The 21,068-nt window shown below is 49.9% G+C and overlaps 1 protein-coding gene across 1 annotated transcript in view; it reads left to right on the top strand.

Annotated features, from left to right (window-relative positions):
- Positions 1–21,068, top strand: part of CUX1 (cut like homeobox 1) — a 339,866-nt gene that overhangs the window by 219,835 nt on the left and 98,963 nt on the right. Inside the window, 1 exon segment of the mRNA XM_026516065.4 lies at positions 1,464–1,530. Coding sequence (XP_026371850.3) covers positions 1,464–1,530 — 67 coding nt within the window.

Raw genomic sequence — 21,068 nt, 5'->3', positions numbered from 1 at the left:
TCCACCTTGACTTTACTATCACCCACACTGAGTCGTTAACGTCGAGGTGGGAGGATCTGAATTCCTTTTCCATCCCTTCCACAAGCCGTCCTTTCTTTCCACTCTTTTTCCAACACACGCGTGTAAATCGCCAAACTGTCAAGGACTGCCACTTCATTTGGAACAGTAATAGGAAAGAAAACCACAAAAAACACAACACTTACTTCCACCCTAGGTGTAGTTCAGTACAGTAATCGCAAACCTTTAAAATCTAAGGCGCCCCTAAAAGGTTGCGCTACAGTTTTTATCGTTTCTTTACACTTCTTTTTTCTTCTTCTTTTTTTCCCCTGGAAGGGAAACTGCATCATATACTTAATTTAAACGTGGAGGGAAAAACATCAGAAGACCTCATAATCCGAGTGAATACCAAATGACAGAGTATGAGAACATAATCACAGGCACGTTTCCAGACACGTGAATAAGACCCCCAAAATCTAAAGACCCCCGAAAAATCACTAAGAAATCAGTAAAAAGAGATAAACAGTCCAGCAGACCAAGTGGCTAGAGACACAACAGCAGTGTGTAGGAGAGAGGCACATGGACAGTACACATGTGAAAAAACAGTAACAGTTTTTAACAGGCAAGAGGATGCTGATTAAATCGGGGAAAGATTGTTTTGCCCGTCAGACTGTCAGAAGAATTTCCTATAATTGATAATATCCGGTGTTGGTGAGAGTATAGGAAAATAGTCCCACTGCTAGTATCGATGGGAATGTAAATCGCCTCTTGGGGGAGCCAGCTAGGTGGTGGGTGTCTGTCTGGAGTGTCTCAGCTCCTTACCCCAGTGCCTTCGCTTCTGTGGGTCCTCAGGGGCCCGGCCTTTGGCAGGCTTCGTGCAAGAGCTAATTCTTACCGCCTGTGTCCTGACATGGACGGCTTTCCATGCTGTTCTGCTAAAGGAAAAGAGCAAGTCTCAGAATATATTTATATCGTCCTATCTGTGCGGGGCCGGGGGGAGAAACGAAAACGTGTGTGTGTGTGTGCAGTTATGTATGGAACTATTTTTTAAATAATCAGATATATATATAAAAGCAGGAAATTTGTACACTGAGCCAGTAACAGGAGTTATCTCCAAGGAGGCGCATGGATAAGATGAGGTGAAAATGAAAGGAGATTTTGGGCCCCCATCTGTGTACTTCTGTCATCTTTGACTCCTCGGATGTGAATACATTGCTTGTATACTTTCTCTTTTTTTTTTTTTTTTAAGAGGGGGGAGGGGCACAGGAAGAGAGAGAATCTCAACCAGGCTCCACGCCCAGTGCAGAGCCCGACACGGGGCTCGATCTCACGACCCTGAGATCATGCCCTGAGCCGAAATCATGAGTCAGAAGCTTAAGCCATCCAGGCGCCCCTACTTTTTCTTTTTTAATTTAATTTGAACAACGGGGATCTTATATTAAGGTTTTATGTGCTCTGCCTTTCAGCCCTGGAAAAAACTCGAACAGAATTATTTGACCTGAAAACCAAATATGATGAAGAAATTACTGCCAAGTAAGTCTTTGCCTGGCTTCCTCGTCTGCACGCTTTCGGTCAGGTATCACCCGATTTTGCTAATCCGTAGACAGTTCCCCTGCTTGGCCCTCCTGTCTGTTGGCTTTCGCCAAGCGGTACGGGATTCAGGAGGCGCTCAGCCTCAGAGCTGCGGTGAGAAAAACAGTGTCACCCGAGTGAGCTGTTTGCATCAGTCTAACACCCACGATGTGACAGGAAGCCCTGGTGCTCCTAGAACACTGGAACCTGTGTCCTTAATTATTGTGAAGCCTCGTCCACACGTGCCTTTTTCTAAGAAAGTTTGGGAACGGGGCATCTTATAAAAGAGGCGACACGTGGGACGTTTCGGGGAGCTGGGTCTGTGCAAATCACGTCACCTTTTCCCGTGTCTGCGTCCTTGGCTCCCACACAGATGTAACTGACTCAGGTCACACCTTAGAACACTAGGCGTCCACGTGCGGACACATACACATAGGGAGTGCGTGTGTTAGGGCAGGCGTGTCACACGACGCTCTTGTGAGAAGGAAATCCGTGATCTGGGGCATAATAGGTGCACTCGTTGCCAGCCCACCCTCCGCGCAGAACACCCGGAAAGAAGCAACAGTATTAACAGAAGTCAAGAGACGAAAAAGCAGCAGAGATTGTCCCTAGCCACCGTATCCTCTGCCGAAGTCCAGACAGCCACCTTCTCCTGTCCTGGGAGGCTCCCCCGGTCTCCCTAGGAGCCCGTGCCCCGCCCCACACGTCCCGGGCTGCTCTGCGCCAGTAAGGAGGGTCTCCTCTGTGCTCCCACAGCGCCTGCGCGGGCATCGGTGTGCGGGGGGGGGGGGGGGGGGCACAACAGCACCGCCTCCTCCCAGGCTCCTGTTCTATGCCCACGTCCCTCTGTCCCATCACACCCGCCCTTGGCCTCCGACGTTGCTGCTGGGCCTGCTGCCCCCAGGGCCCATCCCGGTGGGCTCTTGACCTTTGCTCTGCATCGTTGAGTAGTGAGAGACCTTGAGGGCTACCCAGGCCTGGCGGCCAGAGCGGATTTTGATCATGAGCACAGAACTTCTGCGCAAAGACAAAAATGTTCTCCTCGGTCTCGGCGACTCTGGCTGGCCTGTTGGCATATCTAATCCCAGTGGAAGTTGCCAGATCGTTTTACCCTCTTATCTCAACGTACTGAAGCGTGGCTTCAGGTGGGCTAGAATGAGCTGGCTCTAAGGTGTGATAACTGCTAAGATTTCCCTCTGAAACCTGGAGGCTCTGGCATTGACTCCTCCGACCCGGGGCACCAGTGTCCATGGGTCGGCAGACGTGCAGCCCCGCCCCCTACTCACCCCCCAGATGGAAGCTCAGCAGAAACCATACCCACTGCTGTCACCCTGATACTCCTCGGTGTCCGTATCTGGCCCCCCTATTCTGCCAGCATGCCAGCCTTATTTTTCTTTTATTTCTGCCTGGAATTTATTTTACCAAAAAAAGAATAATAGTTGTTTTTCTTGGTAAATTCCATTTTTTTTTGCTAGAGTTCATCATTTTATTTTTTTTAAACCACACCTCTTTCTAGAAGACATAGATACATCCTGTGTTTCTGTAATTAACCAAAGTTCGCCTTGTTACTCACTTCAGAAGTTGTGCAACCCGTCTCTAAGCCCCTCTAAGCCAGTGTTTCTCAAACTGGGTGTCATAGGAGTGAAATCAATGTAGCCAGTGGTGACCGGCTTGTTGAGCAATGAAATACAGTAGAAAACAAAATGACAGAATGGAGTAGAAAATATCGTGGCTCTTGGCACACAGTGAAGTCAGGTGTTGTTTTGTGACACTTTTTGTTCATTATGTGTACAAATCTAAAAATATAAACGTATAGTTATTTGGTCGCAATGAAAAATTCAGTTCTTCCGGTGGGTCTCAAAAATTATTTTGAAAGCCACTGCTCTGAGAGTGTTATAAAAGGCTCGACTTGCAGAAGCCGGCATCTCCTGCTGTGTCCTCCCGGGGCACGCTGGGGAGGTGCTGTTAGCCACAGACGTGCACCCACTTGGGGAAAAGAAACAGCCTGCTGACAGATGGCATCTACCAAAACCATTCAGAAATGACAGCAGATAATGCCACTTGTCACATGAGGGCTAAGTACTGGTCCCTGGTTTAGACTCATCATTTCTTTATTGGGCTTCTAAAGAAGCCACAGAGAAAATTTGTGTCCATTCAGTTGGTTTGTTTTACAGGTTGAGGAAGTGACACAGCGGAGAAGAGCCATCTAGGAAGGGCTTAAATGTTCCCTGTTCTCGGGTTTCCATCCCCGCTAGGTGGGGAATATGGGAGAGACCTGGAGACAGCCCAGAGAGGCAGGGTCTCTCATCCTCTGTCGTTACCGTCTCTGACCTTGCCAGAGGCCAGGCTGATGCTGGGGAATGACAGCTCAGTCCCCTGGACAGGCCCAGATCCCGGGCGATCCTGCTCTTTAGAATGGGGTCAGAGGTGCCTCTTAAGATGACAGGGATGATTTTTAGTGTTAAGTAATTGTCTAGTTACTGATTATAGACGCATTGACTCCTGGGCTGGTACTAAGCAGCCGGCTCTGTCATGTTACAGGTAAGAACGTTAAATCTTGGGTCCCCTGAACGGCAAGGTCACCCAGGGGAGCCCCAGAGGCCCAGACCTCTCCTAGACTCCAACCCTACTGGCATCTGATGAGCAATGGCGGTTACTGGTGTGTGCTCAGTGAGAAATATTTCTAGACTATTTCTTACCATATTAGTGTCTTAAGGCCAAAAAGATTTTTCCCCCAAAACACAAATGAAAATCCATGCATTATTTGCTCATGTTCACTAAACTCCAGTAAATGGAAAATAGAGTCAAAAAGTATGAGAGTTGCATGTGAAGATGTTCTGCTTCGGGACCGTGGCTATGGTCACAGACTGCGCTCAGGGCCGTGGGCGCTCAGGGCGCGTCACCTACCGGGACCAGAGCGGGGAATTGTTTGCCTTCTCCCGTGGCAAGCAGGGACGCAGGGGTGCGGCATGGGTATGCGTGCGTGGAGAGAAAAGGCCTAACTCTCAGGAGGGACACGACTCAGATATAGCAGATCGGTCCGCTCATTAGTGCAGCAGCCATTCCTAGAGGCCGCCTCTGAGCCTGGCCCTTTGCTGGGCTCTGGAAATGCGGAGACAGAAGGCTCGGGGAGACAAGCCATTGGAATCTAGGGTGATCACTGCAGTGACAGAGGGGACATTAGCTAGCACAGCCTCCGTGCTGTCAGGGTGTCCACAGGACAGGCAGCACACTCCAGCTAGGAGCAGGCAGGAGGGAAACCACAGAGGGAATGCGGCAGTTCGAGCCAGGACTAGCCAGGCTTTACCACGCCAAGGCTTGCGAGGACCTGTGGCCTTTGGGAGGAAAAGCAACCCCTGACCTTACCCTCCCTCCTTCCCACTGCCGGGACTCCTGTGGCCAAACTCAGCAGCGGCCAGTGGGCAGCCTCCAGGGGAGGCACACCCAGCTGGAGCAAAAGGAAAGGGTAATCCGGGAAGCCTTCCTGAAGGGGGTGACGTGTGGTTTGTGGTTGAAAGATGAGTTCAGGTGAACGGCTGCTGGAAGCAAAGGAGTTCAGTATGTGGGAACACAGGGCAGCCAGGCTGACCCAGGGGGCCAGCCAGAAGTGCCGAACATGGGGACGGGGCAAGGTGGGTGCAGTGTATGTGGGGCTGGGTGGGGGGAGGGCGGCGAACTCAGGCCCCTATGGGGGTCGGGCATTTCCCAAGTCGGAAACAGACTTACTGCTAACAAAAGGCAGCCTAGGGCCAAACACTTACTGTACATGCTTCCCAGAGTAAGTAATCCACAAAAAATGCGGAGAATGGACTGAGTCAATAGTCACTACTTTCTTGTAGCTTTGCAGGGAGTCCTTCAGTCTGGGAGATTGTGTGTGGCTGGAGGCTCCCCCTCGCAGCCCTCTCCCCTTTTATTTTATGGGAAAGGTTTATCGCTCTGCCGTCTGCCTCAGGCCCACCCTACGTGTATCTTATTAGACTAGACGTCTTCTCATTAATACAGATGAACATAAGCCCACCAGGGGCAAACTGTTTCACAAATGGTCTTAAAACATTTCTAAACAATTTCTTTTGTCTCTCGGAGCATAGGGATTCTTAAATCCTCCTCAACAGAAAACACAAGAAGGGGAAGGGTGGCACACTCTAGCATGGGCTTTGGAGAAGGCTGAGCCGGGAGCAGATCGGGGGGCCTCTGGCTTTGGGGGTGCTCACTGACCACCATGCCCACATTCCTTACCCGACGACAGAGGGGCACAGCGGTGGTTGTGCAAAATCAGGGAGGGTGTGCAGGCAGCCCCCAGCACGGTCACTAATAACCGGTCCCTCTTCTGTGATCAGCAAACACGGACTCCGCCCGACAAGCTCACGGTGGGGCCTGGTGTGCGTTTCTGAAATTAGCGGACCTCGGGGAAGAGGGACTTGAGTGGCATCATCGCCCCATGGGATTCCAAGAGCACACGTTGCCCTCGCCTCTCTGTCACCGGGAGATGTCACCCCCATTTGGGAAAGCAGCCCGCAGGTCGAAGGCACCACGGCTGTTCCGAGAGCCCGGTTTATTGTGGACCATCAGCACCCCGCGTCAGCTGGGCCAGCGCGGGCTGACTTGTCGGGGATGGCGGCAGTAAAGTTTTCCATGTGTAGGCTTGAAGCAAAATGTAATTAGCCTTTATGTGCAGAACAAGGACCCATTGATGAATACAGCTGGTCTTTGTTTTGTCCCGTCATTGAGAGTGGGAGGTAAAAGTGTTCTTCTTCATGTTTATTAATGCAAGATTCCTTAGACAAGTGGCAAGCACAGTTTAATATTTGTTGGAACACAGGGGGGTTTGCCAAAACAGTTGTGTAAGAGGATTGCAGGGTTGCAGATTATAACCGTTTCTGGGTTAAATAAATGAATTATTTCTCTGCTTTTTTTTTTCTTTTTCTTTTCTCTTTTCTTTCTCTTCTTTCTTTCTTTCTTTCTTTCTCTCTCTCTCTCTCTCTCTCTCTCTTTCTTTGTTTAGTTAAAAAGGTACCTCCTTTCTCAGAGGGTCACCCTGTGTCCCGATCTTCCCACTCGTGTTAGCAAATGGAGAGTTAGCGTCCCGATTGACTTTAACGTGGAGAGTCAAGCCAAGCAGAGTGGTGTGGATTTTCTTAGTTCAAGAGTTCCCAGGAGGGCCATGGCGTTGGACGGGCTTCTTGGGGGCCCGCGGCTTCTGGCCCCGGAGAGCGGCCTGGCCAGCGCGCCTGGCGCTCGCCTCCCGCAGCTGTTCGCCTGGGCTCGCGGCTGGGTTGGCGCCGCACCCCGCAGGAGGCGAGCGTTGCCCTCCCAGACGAGCATCCTGGGCGGAAGTGCAGGAATTCCCATTTCTGCTCCGTCCGCGGCCCCCTCCTTGCTCTGTCCCCAGAATCCTGGTCGCAAAAAGAGCTTCAGTTGTAAGATGCACAGCCAAGCTATTCCAGTCCTCTTCGCTTGTGGCCTGTGTCTCTGAGCCTCCGATAGAAGAAAATACTGAATTGCACTGAAACACTTTGGTTTTTATTGCTAATGTTAGTCTTAGGAGAATTCGCACCTCCCAAGCCTTTCCTGCCAGAAGACTTCATATTTCTTAAGATTACTCACGTTCTAGTCCTTTCCTGGGTACTTAAAAAGAACTGCGTTGTATACCTGCTCACTTGCGTAGCATAGTACCAGAGAGACATTTATGAGGAACTGCACGTGGGTGAATTTTAGAGTATTTTCTTTAGAGCATGTATGGAATCGTGGCTTTCTCACAAAACGCAGTGTGCTCTGAGAAAGGAAACTTTCCCCAGTGAGCCTGGCTTGGGGCTTTGTGGAAATTGTCGAGGGGAGTCTGTATGTACCCCGCATCGTGGAGGTAGGGAATGCCCAGCAGTGGGGCACGCAGGCCCTGAAAGGCAATCCGACGAGGGGAGGAAACCAGCCGCCTGAGACACGATACCCAGGTGGGACGTGCAGACCGTAAGCGGGTGAATGGCGGTGGGGTGGGCACTTCGCGTGCATACAGGTCGCTGGGGACTGGTTCACCGCAGTTTCTGGCATGGCCCCGAAATCCAGTGCCCATCACATGCAGCCGTGGTGGCCTGTAAAGTCCCTTCTGACGCTGCCTTCTTAAAGAGAGCAGTGTCACCTGTGTGAGGGCCAACCAGGTGCGAGGTTTCTGCGAAGAGTGTCAAGCCTTCGCTCTTCCTGCAGCCCCTTCCTGCTAGCCCTTGCAGACTGGTTGCTCTTGTATTTATTTGTTTTGCACTTGCACATGAAAGACTTAGGGAACGGGGCCCCGTAGACCCCAGGCGACAGAGCCCAGGTGACTGAGCCCGAGAATCACACACCTATTTCGATAAGCGATTGGACGGATGTGCGTCCCCCAGTTGAACTTGAAAACACCGGCTTCAGTCTCCTGAAATGGAGGCTCTCGGCTGTACCTTTAAGAAGGGAACATTTTCTATTTCCTGTCTTTTTGATGAGTCATCAATTTCCAGTACGAGTTGCTGTAATTATCCTGGTTAGATTAATTTCCCTAAAAATAGAGAAGCAGCCACTTTTATGGTTTCGAGGGGATGGGCTTGAATAAAGAGCCTACTGTCCCTTCAACCTTAGAGGCAACCAGATCATGCTTGCAGGGACCAACCAAGGACGTTTTTGGGTTTTTTTTCTCCCTCCGTAGCTTTATCTCCCGAAGAGTGTAACTGCATTTTGTAGAATTCCTGGGATTTTCCATCTCTGTACAAGTATTTCACTTCACACCTAGAATCCGATGCCCGGGTGAGCCCCAAAGGGCTTTCCTTGGCCTCTGTAGCAACAGCCGCATCTCTAAGCAGCACAGCCCAGATCTGGACTCATCCCAGCACAGGGCACTGCGAGGGACGAAGGGGGTGGCTTCGTCTTTTCAAGTCCACATACAATTTCCTCGGAGTGCCAAGGATTCGTCACCTGTCCCGGGGACTCCAGATGTGTCTGGACATTACCCAGCATCAGCGAGAACCCGCAGTCTCCACGCCTCCCCCCTTCAGCTACGCTCACTGAAAGCCTGTGTTAAAATGTCAGGCATTGTGTCAAGCGCTGGGACTGCAGAATGAAGGGGGCGGAAAGGTTCCAGGTGCGACCTGCACATGGGCTCACGTGCTCCGCTCTATACACTGCGACACCCATGTACACGTGTGCCTAGGGCGATGCTGGGTGGGGTGTGCGTACAGACGTGCTTATGGACAGAGAGAGCAGTCTTCTTCATCCAGCATCCTTGGAGAGAGTATTGTGGAGAAAAGCATTATTCCTCGACTGTCACCCGGGTCTGGCACGCTTTTATAAAAATGGTGTGTTTTTAGAGACCCCTTGAGGTTTCCCTGATTCACTGTAAGGATAAAACTTGGGGAGCTCACAGTTTGAAGCTCAGGGAAACAGGTATGGAGGCCGGTGGAGAAAACGACGGCCCTGGTGCATCTAATGACCGGTAAGGTGGGCATCGTAACCCTTGCCTGCCCATGTCCCAGACTGGGGCTGGAGCAAGTCACGGAGTGTTCCTGCAACCCGCATGGAGTTGACAGACATCAGCTGAAGTGCCTCGTCCTATCCGTACACCGTGTGCATGTCCCCTCGGTCGTGGGTGCGTCACGGGTGCGAGACTTCAGTGGACCTCGTAAATCAGCATGAGCCCTTGCCTCGACGACAGGTGGATGAGGTCCCGGTAGCGCGAGGCCTGGGCCCTGACTTCTGGCATTGTTTACTCTCTGGAAGGACAGCCGAAGGAAGCTGATGACTTCTAAGAGGAAAGCAGGAGCCATCTGAACCTTTGAAGTGCTTCAGGAAGGAGGACTTACGGAGGCCCTGCCTGGAACGTGCACACTACCTCCGGCCCCCAGTGAGATTCCTCCAAAAGCCACGTGTCTCTACCTCGCCACGGGAGTCCCCGGCTACCGCGGAGGCCCAGGACCACATCGGTCACCATGAGGCCACACATCTCCTGTGCTTCCCGGGTGGCAGAAGAGAATGTGATCGGATGCGCACTGACTGGTCCAGGGCCCTTTGCAAGAGAAGCAGGCAGGCTGGCGGAAGTGAAAGACTGTCCTTCCCGTGGAGCACCCCCAAGTCAATGAAGATCGGTTTCTTTTATATGATACTTACTGTTTTTAAGTACAGAAGTCCTCCGTGGGTATTACACGACATTTAGAAAATTCGTAACAGTTTTAGAAAACAGGTCATCACTCATTATCTCATGACGCAGAGATAACCGTTAACATGGGCATATTTCTTCCAGTCTTTTTTCTAGACAGTGCTTTGTTTCTGTCGTCTTATACAGATGGCATCAGATGGATGAGCAGTTTCCATTTCTAGGCTGTTGGTTTGGTTTGGTTGTTTTTGTTTTTTTTACTTGACATGTAAATATTTCTTCCATGTCGTTAACTTAACCTTCAGAAACTTAATGTGTGCTTCCCAGTATTACATCAAATAGGTGTGCTTGGGATAGTTCCTCATTATTTTCCCTTTTGTTTGGGAGCCTGACTTTACAGTGCTGTCATTGCCTCCTAGGTTAAAACTAGAAAGCTCCCTACTTGCTGTCTTTTTGTGCCTCTATTCTGCCAGTGCCTGTGGCATTTTTAGGTGGCTTCCCTGTGGCATCATCAGACCAGGAGACTCTGGACTCCCAGAATGCTCCGAGGTACCCAGCAGCATTGGCCTCACTACCAGGCTATTGTTTTGTGATGGTGATAGACGTCACGGCCTCCTCTGGTCAGGAGACGGTGGAAGGTGCTAGGCCTGGAGTCAGGAGACCCTAGGTCCAGCCCCACCTCTGTCACCAGTGGGGCCTCACAAAGTCCCCTCCCTCAGCAGTAGCTGTGTCCCCATTAATAAAACGATGGGACCAGACTGGATGGCAATGGGCAGCATTGAAGAGACTGCCGCCTGTTTGGCCTCTTAACTTTATCCCCCAGTTCCTTCCCGGAAGCTGCGATCTGTCCACCAGCAGGGCCTGTGCAGCCTGTTTGTGGAGTGGCCTCCAGGGAAGGCACCGACCTAGGACATGGGGGACGGTGTGAGCATAAGGGAGAGAGCCCCGCTCTCAGGGTCACTACGAGGCTTGACTCCTGACTCTGAAAGGAGTCATCTTGGGCAGGGCACCCAGTTTCTGTCCTCAGACTTTGGTGTCCTCAACAGCGAAAAGAAGGAATGCCCCATACAGCGCCTGGCCTAGTACCTGCACGTGAACCCCCAGTGAACGGGGCTCTGGCCGCCCCTTACCCTCTCCCATGCTGACCTTGTGAAAATCGGGCTGGCTGTGCCGCCGGGCCTCCTCGTCCGCGTCAGCACGCTGCAGCTGTGGGAGTCCTTATCCTAAGGGCCTCAGAATTAGAAATCATGACCAGTTACCGCTCGGGTGCTGCTAATGCGGGGAGCAGAAAGCTCCAGGCGCCCACCATTGCAGAGCTGTTAATGCCCTAACCTCTGGAGGTTCATAACCACTGAGTAACGCGGCTGGAATCTGAACGCCACATGTGTGCGGGCCCAGCTCCTGACAAGCGAGCAGGTCGTCCCGCGTGTGGTCCCCTCCGGCCGCACGTCGAGGTGACTCTCAGACTGCAGGAGAGGTCTCACCCCATGTGGCTCGGAGAATTTGGGGCTCTCCCCGCTGTTGTTAAAACACATTAAGAGAGGTGCCAAACATCTGGGCACCAGCAAGGATGTCTGGGGCTCTTGTTCTGGGATATCATTTAAAAAAAAAAAACAAAAAAAAAAAAACAACTTTTTGGAACCAGCGTTAAGAATGAAAAGTTTCCTATAGGAAAGCGAGAGTGAGCTAGATAATTGAACTCATTGATTTCCTTCACGGCTTGTTTGGCCTTTCATTCCCTTCCTGAGGTGCTGTTTGTTGAGGAATGTCTCCAATTGCCAGAAAGACAGTGGGGTGTCTCATATTTCCCCGCCAGCTCTCCTTTCAGCCAGAGCCGAGTTCCGAGGCGAGCCTACGATATGAATTTTTAATGCAGAACTTTATAGCCCCACTCTTGCAGCCCGGCTGCATTGCTCTCCTGAGCTTTCAGATTTAATGCCCTGATGAACAAGCAAAGACTCGGCATCAGTGAGAATTAACCCCCAGATGACCGCACGTGTGCTCTCTCATTTCCCTAAAGGTAAACCTAAAGGAGTCGGGAGGAAAAAAAATTAAATCCTGTAGTGTTTGGAACGTTCTCAACCTAGCCTGGGGCGCAAAAGCAGCGTATTCTCGAAATTTTATTGCATAGCATACATTTGTACCTTTTCATTTATCTTTTCAGAGTTGGCCTGTTCTCCCTTTGACGGGCTTCTGCACTCTTTTCTACCCGCTAAGACGGCTGTATAGGTTTTAGGATTTACCGAACAGAAAGGTTGATGGGACACTCCCATTTTTTCCGAGGGAAGCCCAAGCATAGTTAGAAATCCAGAATTTGTCATCAATCATGGAAAAAGGACCACTTATGTCAAGTGGTCAATTCAGTGTGTAGGCCTTAGATGATTATTTTTTGTTTGTTTTTTTTTTCTTTTTTCCTGCTGGTAGCTCTGTATATTGGTGAAAGTTTTGAAATTAAGGGGAAGATTTTTTAGAAGAAGCTGTCTGTAAAAACTGCGTGAGTTTAAGTAAGTTAGAGAAGGATGGAGTTTTCGATAAATGGTACCAGAGTGGTTGGCCACACGGAAGATAAGAGAGAGCTGAGCCCCAGCAGAATCAAGTCTTGATGTTTTAAATCCTTACGTGTAAAAAACAAAACCATAAAAACACGAGAAAATTTTAGATGGTTCCTTCTTTAATGTAGGGGTGGGGAAAATTTTTCAATGCCCAAGGTGGAAATCGGGGAAATTCACAGCTCTCCATGAATTGAGTGATTGATACACTGACAGAAATATTTGCAGTGTATATGACAGAGATATATAAAGAGCACTTACAAAGCGATAAGAAAAAGTTTAACACCCCAGTAGAGAAAGCGCTCCTCCATTTTCAGCTCCATCTCCTTTCTAGACAGTTCTGCCGTGGGCATCTCAAACTCAAGTGCACTCACCACCCTCCATGATTTCCCTCTTCCCCACACACAGTTTCCTTTGCATGTCCTCAGGCAAACACGGTCTGCCTTTATGCCAGAGACGGAGGGTCCTTCCTGGCTCTTATCATCCCCGCTCTCCAATCCATATTCATCCCACCTCCTTGAGACATTCTGCATCCCTCACTTTTCACTATAATAATTTGGCTCTTTTCATCTCTTGGCCCCGCAATTCAGTGTCTTCCCAGTGGATTCCCCGCCGCCAATTTCTCCCTGGACTAATCCATCCTCCAAGTGTCTGTCTGCTAAAAGTATCTTTCCGAAATATAAATCTGATCCTGTTAAAAATCTGTCCTCCTTAAAGTCTTTCCGTGGCTCTGTCTTGCCTCCACTGAAAAATCATGACACAGCCTGAGCCGCCTCGCGAGGCAGCCCCGCCTTCACAGCCTCATTTCACACCAGATCGAGCTCCCCTCCCCACCCCCACTGTGGAATCGTGGGCCCTTCCCAGGCTCACCGTGCCCCGACATCCCAGCGCACAGTTACCAGCCTTTCTTCACAAGCAGCGCCTGCCCCTCCACGCCCAGTTCCTGTGCCCGCACGTGCACGAGAGAGGAGGCCCTGGTGGCTCTCGTTCCATGGAGAGAATTCGGGCTGGGAGGGGATCATGAATTTGGGCCCAGAAAACATACATCTTTATTTTTTTACTAACATCTATGATGTAGCATTTCCTTTCCTTGCACATGAAGTCACCGAACCAGAATAAGAATCTGAGGCTTGGTCACAAGTGGAAATCGTGCATCTTTTCCATCACGGTAAAGTGGTTGTAGGTACCCCAGAGAGTCAGCAGTTCTTAGAAACACCGCTAGATTCGTTATTCCTTGCACGGATAAAGAAGAACGTTTGTTACTACGTCATAAATTCGGGTGGTTTTTTTTTTTTTCTAAGTGTTATAATAACTGCACTTCAGAATGATTATTTTCCTTCATAAACTTGGGTATTTAAGATATTTTTTCTAGAAAGAGGTCCATACAATTCACCAGACCATCAGAGGGGACCATGGCACAAGGAAGGTACAGCATCCACATTAGACTGGCAGCGTCTCAAGGGCCACGACGGGCCCCTCCTGCTTTTTTGCCCTAGGACTTCACACAGTGCTTTACCACATTACGTGGGCTTTTAATAATAGGCCACGTGGCTTTCGTGAAACCCGCCTCTTCCAGGCATGGAACAGTTGGGACTGGGGCTGGGGCAAGTATTGTCCCATCCCATACACACAACAATGCCAGTTGTGCGGATGGGCCCTCCTCCCTCCAGGGATGGAGGATGCCTGCTTGCCCCTTGGGGTCTGCCCCTCACACACCTAGACCCCCGTGTGAGGAAGCAGCGCGGGGATTGGGGATTTCGGTTGCAGGAGGGCCAAGCCAGTAACGGTCTACAGCGTATGCCGTTAGCATAACAAGGGGCATGAATCTCTGTGAGCCACCGTGAAAGAGGAAAACCTGTGGCTGATTTTCATAACGAGGGGAAGGGGTAAATGTATTTTCAATCTAAGCTAAGGGACATTTCTGCTTCCATAAAAAGGGAGGCAGTGCCCCTCCCCTCACGTCAGGGTTATTTTGAACCTTCATGAGTATCTGCTGAGTGCCTCCCGTGTGCTTGGCACGGTTAGGGGCGTGGGGGCACCTTGGCCTCGGGACTCAGTCTTTGCACTTGGTCGTCATGTCCCTGAGAGGTTCACTGCCTCCCCACCCCCACCCCCGCCCTGTAACTTTAAATCCCATCTGCATGCTGATGACTCCCACACTGGTGTTTCTGGCCCGAACCTCTCCCCTCACCTCCGGGCTTGGCAGCCGTCCTTAATAGACATCACAAGCTTCATGCAGACAAAACCAACCTCTGATGGCCCCCATCAAACCTGGTGAAACAGCCACCAGAGTGAGCCTGTCGCTTTGCAAGCCGGCCACGTCACTGCTCGCAGAACCTGGAAAGGGCCTCCCACTTCTCCAGGAATCAGAGGTGGGGTCCTCACGGCAGCCTTCTCCCCTCCTGGTGGGCTCTGTCCTGTCATCCCACTTTACTCTTCTCCTTCTCACACTCCCTCTGTTTCTCTCTCCTGGCCGATCTCTCTCTCTTGACCAGAATCCAGGTCCCTTTGCCACTGTGTCCCCAGTGCCCAGAACAGGCCCTGTTCAGCACTCACAGATGTTCTTGAATGAATGGAAACAAAGTCCCTGCCCCCCTAGAGGCCATCTCTGAGCAGAAGGCAGATTGCCCTGTAACCAGGGTGGAGGGAGAGTCTAGCGTCACGTACTGCCAAGAAAATTAAAGCAAGGTAGGGAAGGGGGAAGGCGGGAGGGAGCCTTCCTGGCTTCCATGGATGGTCAGGGAAAGCGAAGTGACTTGATTGCAAACTTAATGTCTAAAAGCCCGGAGCAGGGGCTCTATTCTGTGTGTTTTTAAATCCAATTCATGGGTCCTTACTCTGCTATTTTAATGCGGATGCTTACTCAGAGATTACCTAACTGGGGGTCCTTGGACTCGACCCCGATACGAGAAGTCTCGTGCTGAAATGTGGAAGTCCCCTAACACGTTCAGAGCAGAGAATGCAGGGTGGTTCCAGATGGCTTCTAGAAGGGCAGGGATGCGTGGTACGAGGGGAGAGCGGAACACATCTGTGCCTTCTGACGCTGTATAACATAGTTGACCTAGCTCTGCCCCCACCCCGGAAGCACGGGCATTCGGTACACTGGCCCTCGCCACGCAGTTCAGTGACCCTGACCTTGACCGAGATTCCTTAGAGCCTCGGTTCAACATGCACATCCGTGGGCCGCATCCCATAGTGTCTGACTCAGTGGGTGTGGTGTGGGACCCACGGCTCTGCAGCCCTGCACACACGTGGGGTCCGGTGACCACGCTTTGGAAAACTCTAATCTAGTCATTCCGGTTTCATTGTTGGTATGTGGTTTGAGGACAGAGTTGTCCAAATAAGGACAAGGGCCAGCACTATGGTGGCCCCTCTGGAGCCCCTCATCCCTGTCCCAGTGCTTGCGCGTGTACCTCCATGGGGCCACATTGTGTCAGACTTGGGTCGGATGATCCCATCTGTCATACCGGACCAGGAGCTCCTCGGGGGCTCGTGCGTGGGTTCCGAGGGTCTCCGACTGTGCCTGGCACCCAGCGAGATGTCCGTCAGTATTTGGATAATCCACGAGCTGGGGCGCCGGGTGAGCAGACACCTCCCCACATCATCTCGTGTCCTTGCCCTTGGTTGGGACTCTCACAGTCACTGTGTCTGCCCCTCACCGGAAGTTCTAAAGAACAAGATCCTTGGAATACTAACATATCTTGAGAGCCGACACGGGAGGGTACAGGTGGGGGGCACACGAGTGGGTGATGGCTGTAGCTGGCGATGGGCAGTCAGCCCTGTGAGGCTCTTTGAACTTCTCCCAGGGGAGTCCCAGTGCTAAGTGTAAAGTACCAAATGAGGGGTTTTCTGATTCATAATTAGGACATGCAGCCAGGTTGCTGGTTCAAGCCTGGCGGAGTCCACTTGGTGGCCTGCGAAAGCCCCAGGGTCCTGGTGGCGCCAGAGCAGTGCCAGGGGCTAATGGGGGCAGGGCTGGTTCAAGGCGACCCAAGCTCTTCTGCTTCTGGCTTTCTGGAATTCTTGTGTGCCGTGATCGCTAAGCGAGTCTTCTGTTACTCAAACAGCGAACGTAGACACTCCTTACGTACTGCTCCAAGAGATGTCCAACACATGTAATTAAGGGGAAAACACAAGGCTCAGAACTTCGCGTGTTTAATGTGCTCCGTGTGCTGTAAATGCAAACACCGGCTCTGGGAGGGGACCCGGGGGCAGCGAGACAGGCGCTCTTTCACTTACCCTTTTCTGACTTTTGAATCTCCCATTGAATGAGTACCTGTTTAGTTCTTCTGGAGCCTTCACATCGACGGACCCAAAGTGGCCTTATAGCCATCAGGGCCCCCCTCCCCACACCGCAGCCAGAGCCCGTGTTCAGCCCCCTGTCTGTCCAGCTTAGAATCCATCACCAGGATAAACAAAACAGCACTTTGGAACCATCTTTGTGAATGTGTGTATCTTCAAAGCAATTCCTACTTCTCTGCCGCAAGCTTAGTTAAATGTACCCCGCAAACCCTATGGAGAGGAGGCTGAGCGTGCAGGGGCCAAATCTGGGGGCTCACCCGGTTCTACTTGCCAGCGAACAGCAGGCCCTCGGGCGAGTCCAGTGAGCCTCCCCCTGGCCTGGGTTTCATGTTCTGTGATCGTGTCTTCCTCCACGTGAGCTCCCAGGAGTTAATAGGCGTAAAGTGTTCAGTGGTCCCTTTGCCGGGGTCCAGGCAATGATGTTAGCTGCCACCATCGTTATTAACATGTCTGACACCCTCTGCTCTGGGTCCCGTTGGAAAGCCAGCAGCTACCGAGAATGCGAAGTGACCTTCCACTGGGCCTGGCTCTGTTGTTCACAGTTCAGTAATTAGCCATCTTAATAGGAAAAAATAAAGTCCAAGACATGTTTTGTCTCTCCCTAGCCAGTTTCGAGAATAGACACTTCAACATACTTCGGACGCCCGTGGCAGGGCGCACACGCATCACGCAGCTGTGCCCACATTGTTGGTACCCCCAGACAAGCTCAGGACTTTCTACTTCGTGTGCTGTCCTTTGTTGTCTTGGCTTGACATCACTCGTATGGTTCACCTGCTGAGTTGGCATTTCGATGGCAAATTTTACTTTCTTCTCTCGATGAATTAGGGTTTACGTAACCAGGCTTGGTTGGCAAGCGTCTCGGTTATTTTGGTTTTTCGTAATGAATTTTTGCTCAGAAAAATAATCCCTGAAAGTATTTTTCAGAAAGAGAGATCATCAGGGCAAAGAGATGCTGTCTTAAGGTTCTTTGCATGTCGCTTTGCAGAGGGATGGACCGTTTGCAAGAGCAGCTGAGCTTTCTTCTCTCCCCACCCCCAGCCCAAATTTCAGAGGCGTAAGCCCAGAGCTCCAGTCTGGCCTGGGGAGCGAACACTACTTCTCTCAGACCTTCTGTGGCAAATCCAGAAGATAAGGGGCGGGCTGCAGTGGTGTTCACCATCTCTCGGCCGTGCTACGTGCGACCTCAAAGATGTTTTAGCTTTATATTTGTCAGCACAAAACTCAGCGTCTTCCCATCTCCGTATTTACTCTGTGTTTCCTTATATCCTTGTATCCCTGCAGTGGAAACAAGGTAGTAATTCTACATGTATTTCTGGATTTTAATTACTCGCTCACATTTATCAGGACTTTTACCTGTTAATTGATTTTCTTTTCATTTGAGCTTTAGTGATTTCATTGTCCAGAGGTATTATATCTAGTTTATCGGCGATAGACCCCATCAAACTTACCGTTAATCATTTTCAGTATGGTTTCAGTAATAGGAAATGATCTTTCCTTCCCAGTCTATTTTCTTAGTATTGTTTTATGATTTATCTTTAACCTGTTTGGAATTCATTCTAGCATATGAGGTAAGATACGTGTCTGCTGATTATTCTTCCTATGAATATCCAGTTTCTCCAGCAGCGCTGACGATCCCTTCACCTGGTAGCGAACACTGGAGAAATCAGATGTAAACAGCTACATGTGTATCTGGCTTCCTGTCTGGATTGCCATTCGGTTGATCTGACTTTTCGTGCGAATAAGCACCACGCTGTTTTGCTACTGTCTGTTTTCTGTTTGGATATTTTGTACATCCAGTTTGCTGCTGTTGGATTTAGTGGTTTAAAAAAGCCTGCAGTATTTTGAGGGGCACCTGGGTGGCTCAGTCGGTCAAGTATCCAACTCTTGGTTTCAGCTCAGGTCGTGATCTCAGGGTGGTGGGATCGAGCCCCGCATCAGGCTCCACGCTCCCTCTGTCCCTCTCCATAGGTAGGTAGGTGGGTAGGTAGATCGATCGATCGATCGATAGATAAATCGTTTTTAAACAAAAAAACTTTGGCATTTTGATCACCTCATTTTTCTGGAAGCATCTTGTCATTTCACCAAGTTTTATAAATCAGCTTGGGAGAAGAATTCATATTTATTTATCTTTAATGCAACTGCAAGTAAGAAGTGTCATCATTAACTTTCTTTGCCACTAGCATTCTGTAATTCGATTTTCTATAAATGGAATTTATACTGTGTTATTTTAATTCCCGCGTGTTTAATATTTATATCCCTGTTGTAGATGAGATCTTTCATTTTCTGGATATTTATTACTGGTACATAGGAGTTTTATCCTTTTTTTTTCTTTTTTTTTTTTTTTTTTTGGTCTTTGCCAAAAAGCATGGGGCTTTGCTGAGCTGATGGGTTGTCTCTGATCCTTTGCTCCAGTGACTGCCTTGGATTTGGGGAGCATGTGAGTGTATCACCCACAAACAGCGAATTTGTGCCCTTTTGCAACAGGGCATCCGATCGTCTTCTTTCATCCCTATTCTTAAAAGGAGCATCTCTCTTGTTTCTCTGTGGAGGATAATGGAGCCTCTGGGTTCTGAGTGTCTGTCCCGTTCACGTCAGCCAGTCTAGTGCTTCGCGCATGTAAATTCCACTGTGAGCTGGTTTTCCGACTCCATGTGGTAGGGGCCCCGTAACTGTGTCCTGCTCTCCGAGCGGCGCAGCGGATTTTCTGGTAGGATTATATTCTATATATTGTGTCTCTTTACGTTTTTATATTATCTATTTTCTAGGTTTTCTTGGCTCAGGATTTAAGATGAGTTCAAGCTTGCTGTGTTTTATTATTCACTGTGCCTTTTAGGATGACTTCTCTGGAAAGTGATTTTCCGCATAGGACGTTGGCTAGGGTGGTTCAAAACCTTACCTTAGCCTTTTTAAAACGTCTAGTCAGTCTTCACCTTTTTACTCGAAGTGTGTTTTTACTCCATTTTGTTAGATTTGGAGTTTTCTTCAAATACGTATTTTATTTTTATAGGTGAATTTGGCCTGGTTACATTTACTGATATAACCCTTCTCTTAACATCTGTCTTTATTGTTGATAACTTTACCTTTCTCTAACTCGTAGTATCTCTGTCGTATACTCTCTGCTCTATTTAAAGAAGATGGGCCAGAAGGCTTCCTTGACTCTCAGGGTGTCCCGAGCCCTCCAGTTCAGCCCTGCTCCATGTCTCCTCTTTTTTCTGGAATTCACCACCAGATGCAGAACCATGAAGCCCTTCTGAAATCTTAAAAAAAAAAAAAACCTATTTATTTTTGATTCTCTTACCATCGTGCCCGTTATTATTATGTGTCACGGATAGCAGGGGGTTACACTTCACTGCGCTAACCGTCCCACTCCCTCTGCAGCGAGGCCCCATCTTTCATGCCATACTCTGGACCTACAGATACTCCGGCTGGTGAATTCTCCACCTTACTTGCGTTTTCCGGAGACTTCGGCTCCCTTCCCAAGCCTGCTGCTCTTTAGCAGGACCACCAACTTGTGATAAGAATCCTTTTTTTTTTTTCTCTTAAGTCTTTATTTACCTATTTAAGTCATCTCTACACCCAGCGTGGGGCTCCAACTCAGGACCCCGAGATCAAGAGTCCCATGCTCCTCCAACGGAGCCGGCCAGACGCCCGAGTAAGAATCCTTTATTCTAGAGCATGTGGTGACTATTTTTCACCAGGTGTCATCCCAGGGGGTGACAGACACAGACAAATACGTTCTTACCATTCACATAGTTTAACTTCTACTAAACTCAGAAAGGGATCACCTGGGTATTCGGGGTCGTTCTCATACGGGTTAAACCTGGGGAGCCCCCACCCTGTGGTTGGTAAGCGACTGAATGCAATTTCCTGTCCGGAATTACCGTACATGAGCGATCACAGGCAAAGCTGAGCTGTAAGGTAGCGGTTGGCTCTACGCGCCCTCCTGGTGCCGGGGCCTCGAGATGCTGTCAGCTGCGGCTCTCCGGCCACGAGCATGTGAGAAAGAGTCGGGTTTGTCCGCTAGGGATCCCTTCCCAAAGAAGGAAGGTTGTTTGTTTAACTTAAAATTGTCATCACGTCGACCTCCAAAAAGGTCTTTGAAAGTGGCCTTAATAACACAAAATACAGAATCACCGAGGCTTTTAGGGTAGATTGAGGGAGTTGAAGGGCAGAGCTCCCTGGGGAAGATACTTTTAAGGCTTGGATTTGAATTAAAAAACTCAACTGTAGGGGGCGCCTGGGTGGCATGGTGGGTCAAGCTAAGGGCTCTTGGCTTCTGCTCAGGTCATGATCTCAGGGTCAGGAGATCGAGCCCCGTGTGGGGCTCCGCGTGGGACTCCGTGCTCAGTGCTGAGTCCGCTCGAGACTCTCTCCCCTCTGCCCCTCCCCGCCGTCTCTAAAATACAGAAATAAATCTTTAAAAAAAAAAAAAAAAAAGCTCAACTATTCAGTAACCTGATGTGACTAAGACATTCCTTACGTAGGGTTTTTAAAGAGTTCCGTATCACAGTGACTGATGTACTGTTTGCTTGGCTACG

The sequence above is a fragment of the Ursus arctos genome, unplaced genomic scaffold (assembly GCF_023065955.2).
Source record: "Ursus arctos isolate Adak ecotype North America unplaced genomic scaffold, UrsArc2.0 scaffold_2, whole genome shotgun sequence".
NCBI lineage: Eukaryota > Metazoa > Chordata > Mammalia > Carnivora > Ursidae > Ursus > Ursus arctos.
The sequence above is the reverse complement of the archived record's forward strand: the minus strand, read 5'-3'. Positions and strand labels throughout refer to the sequence as shown.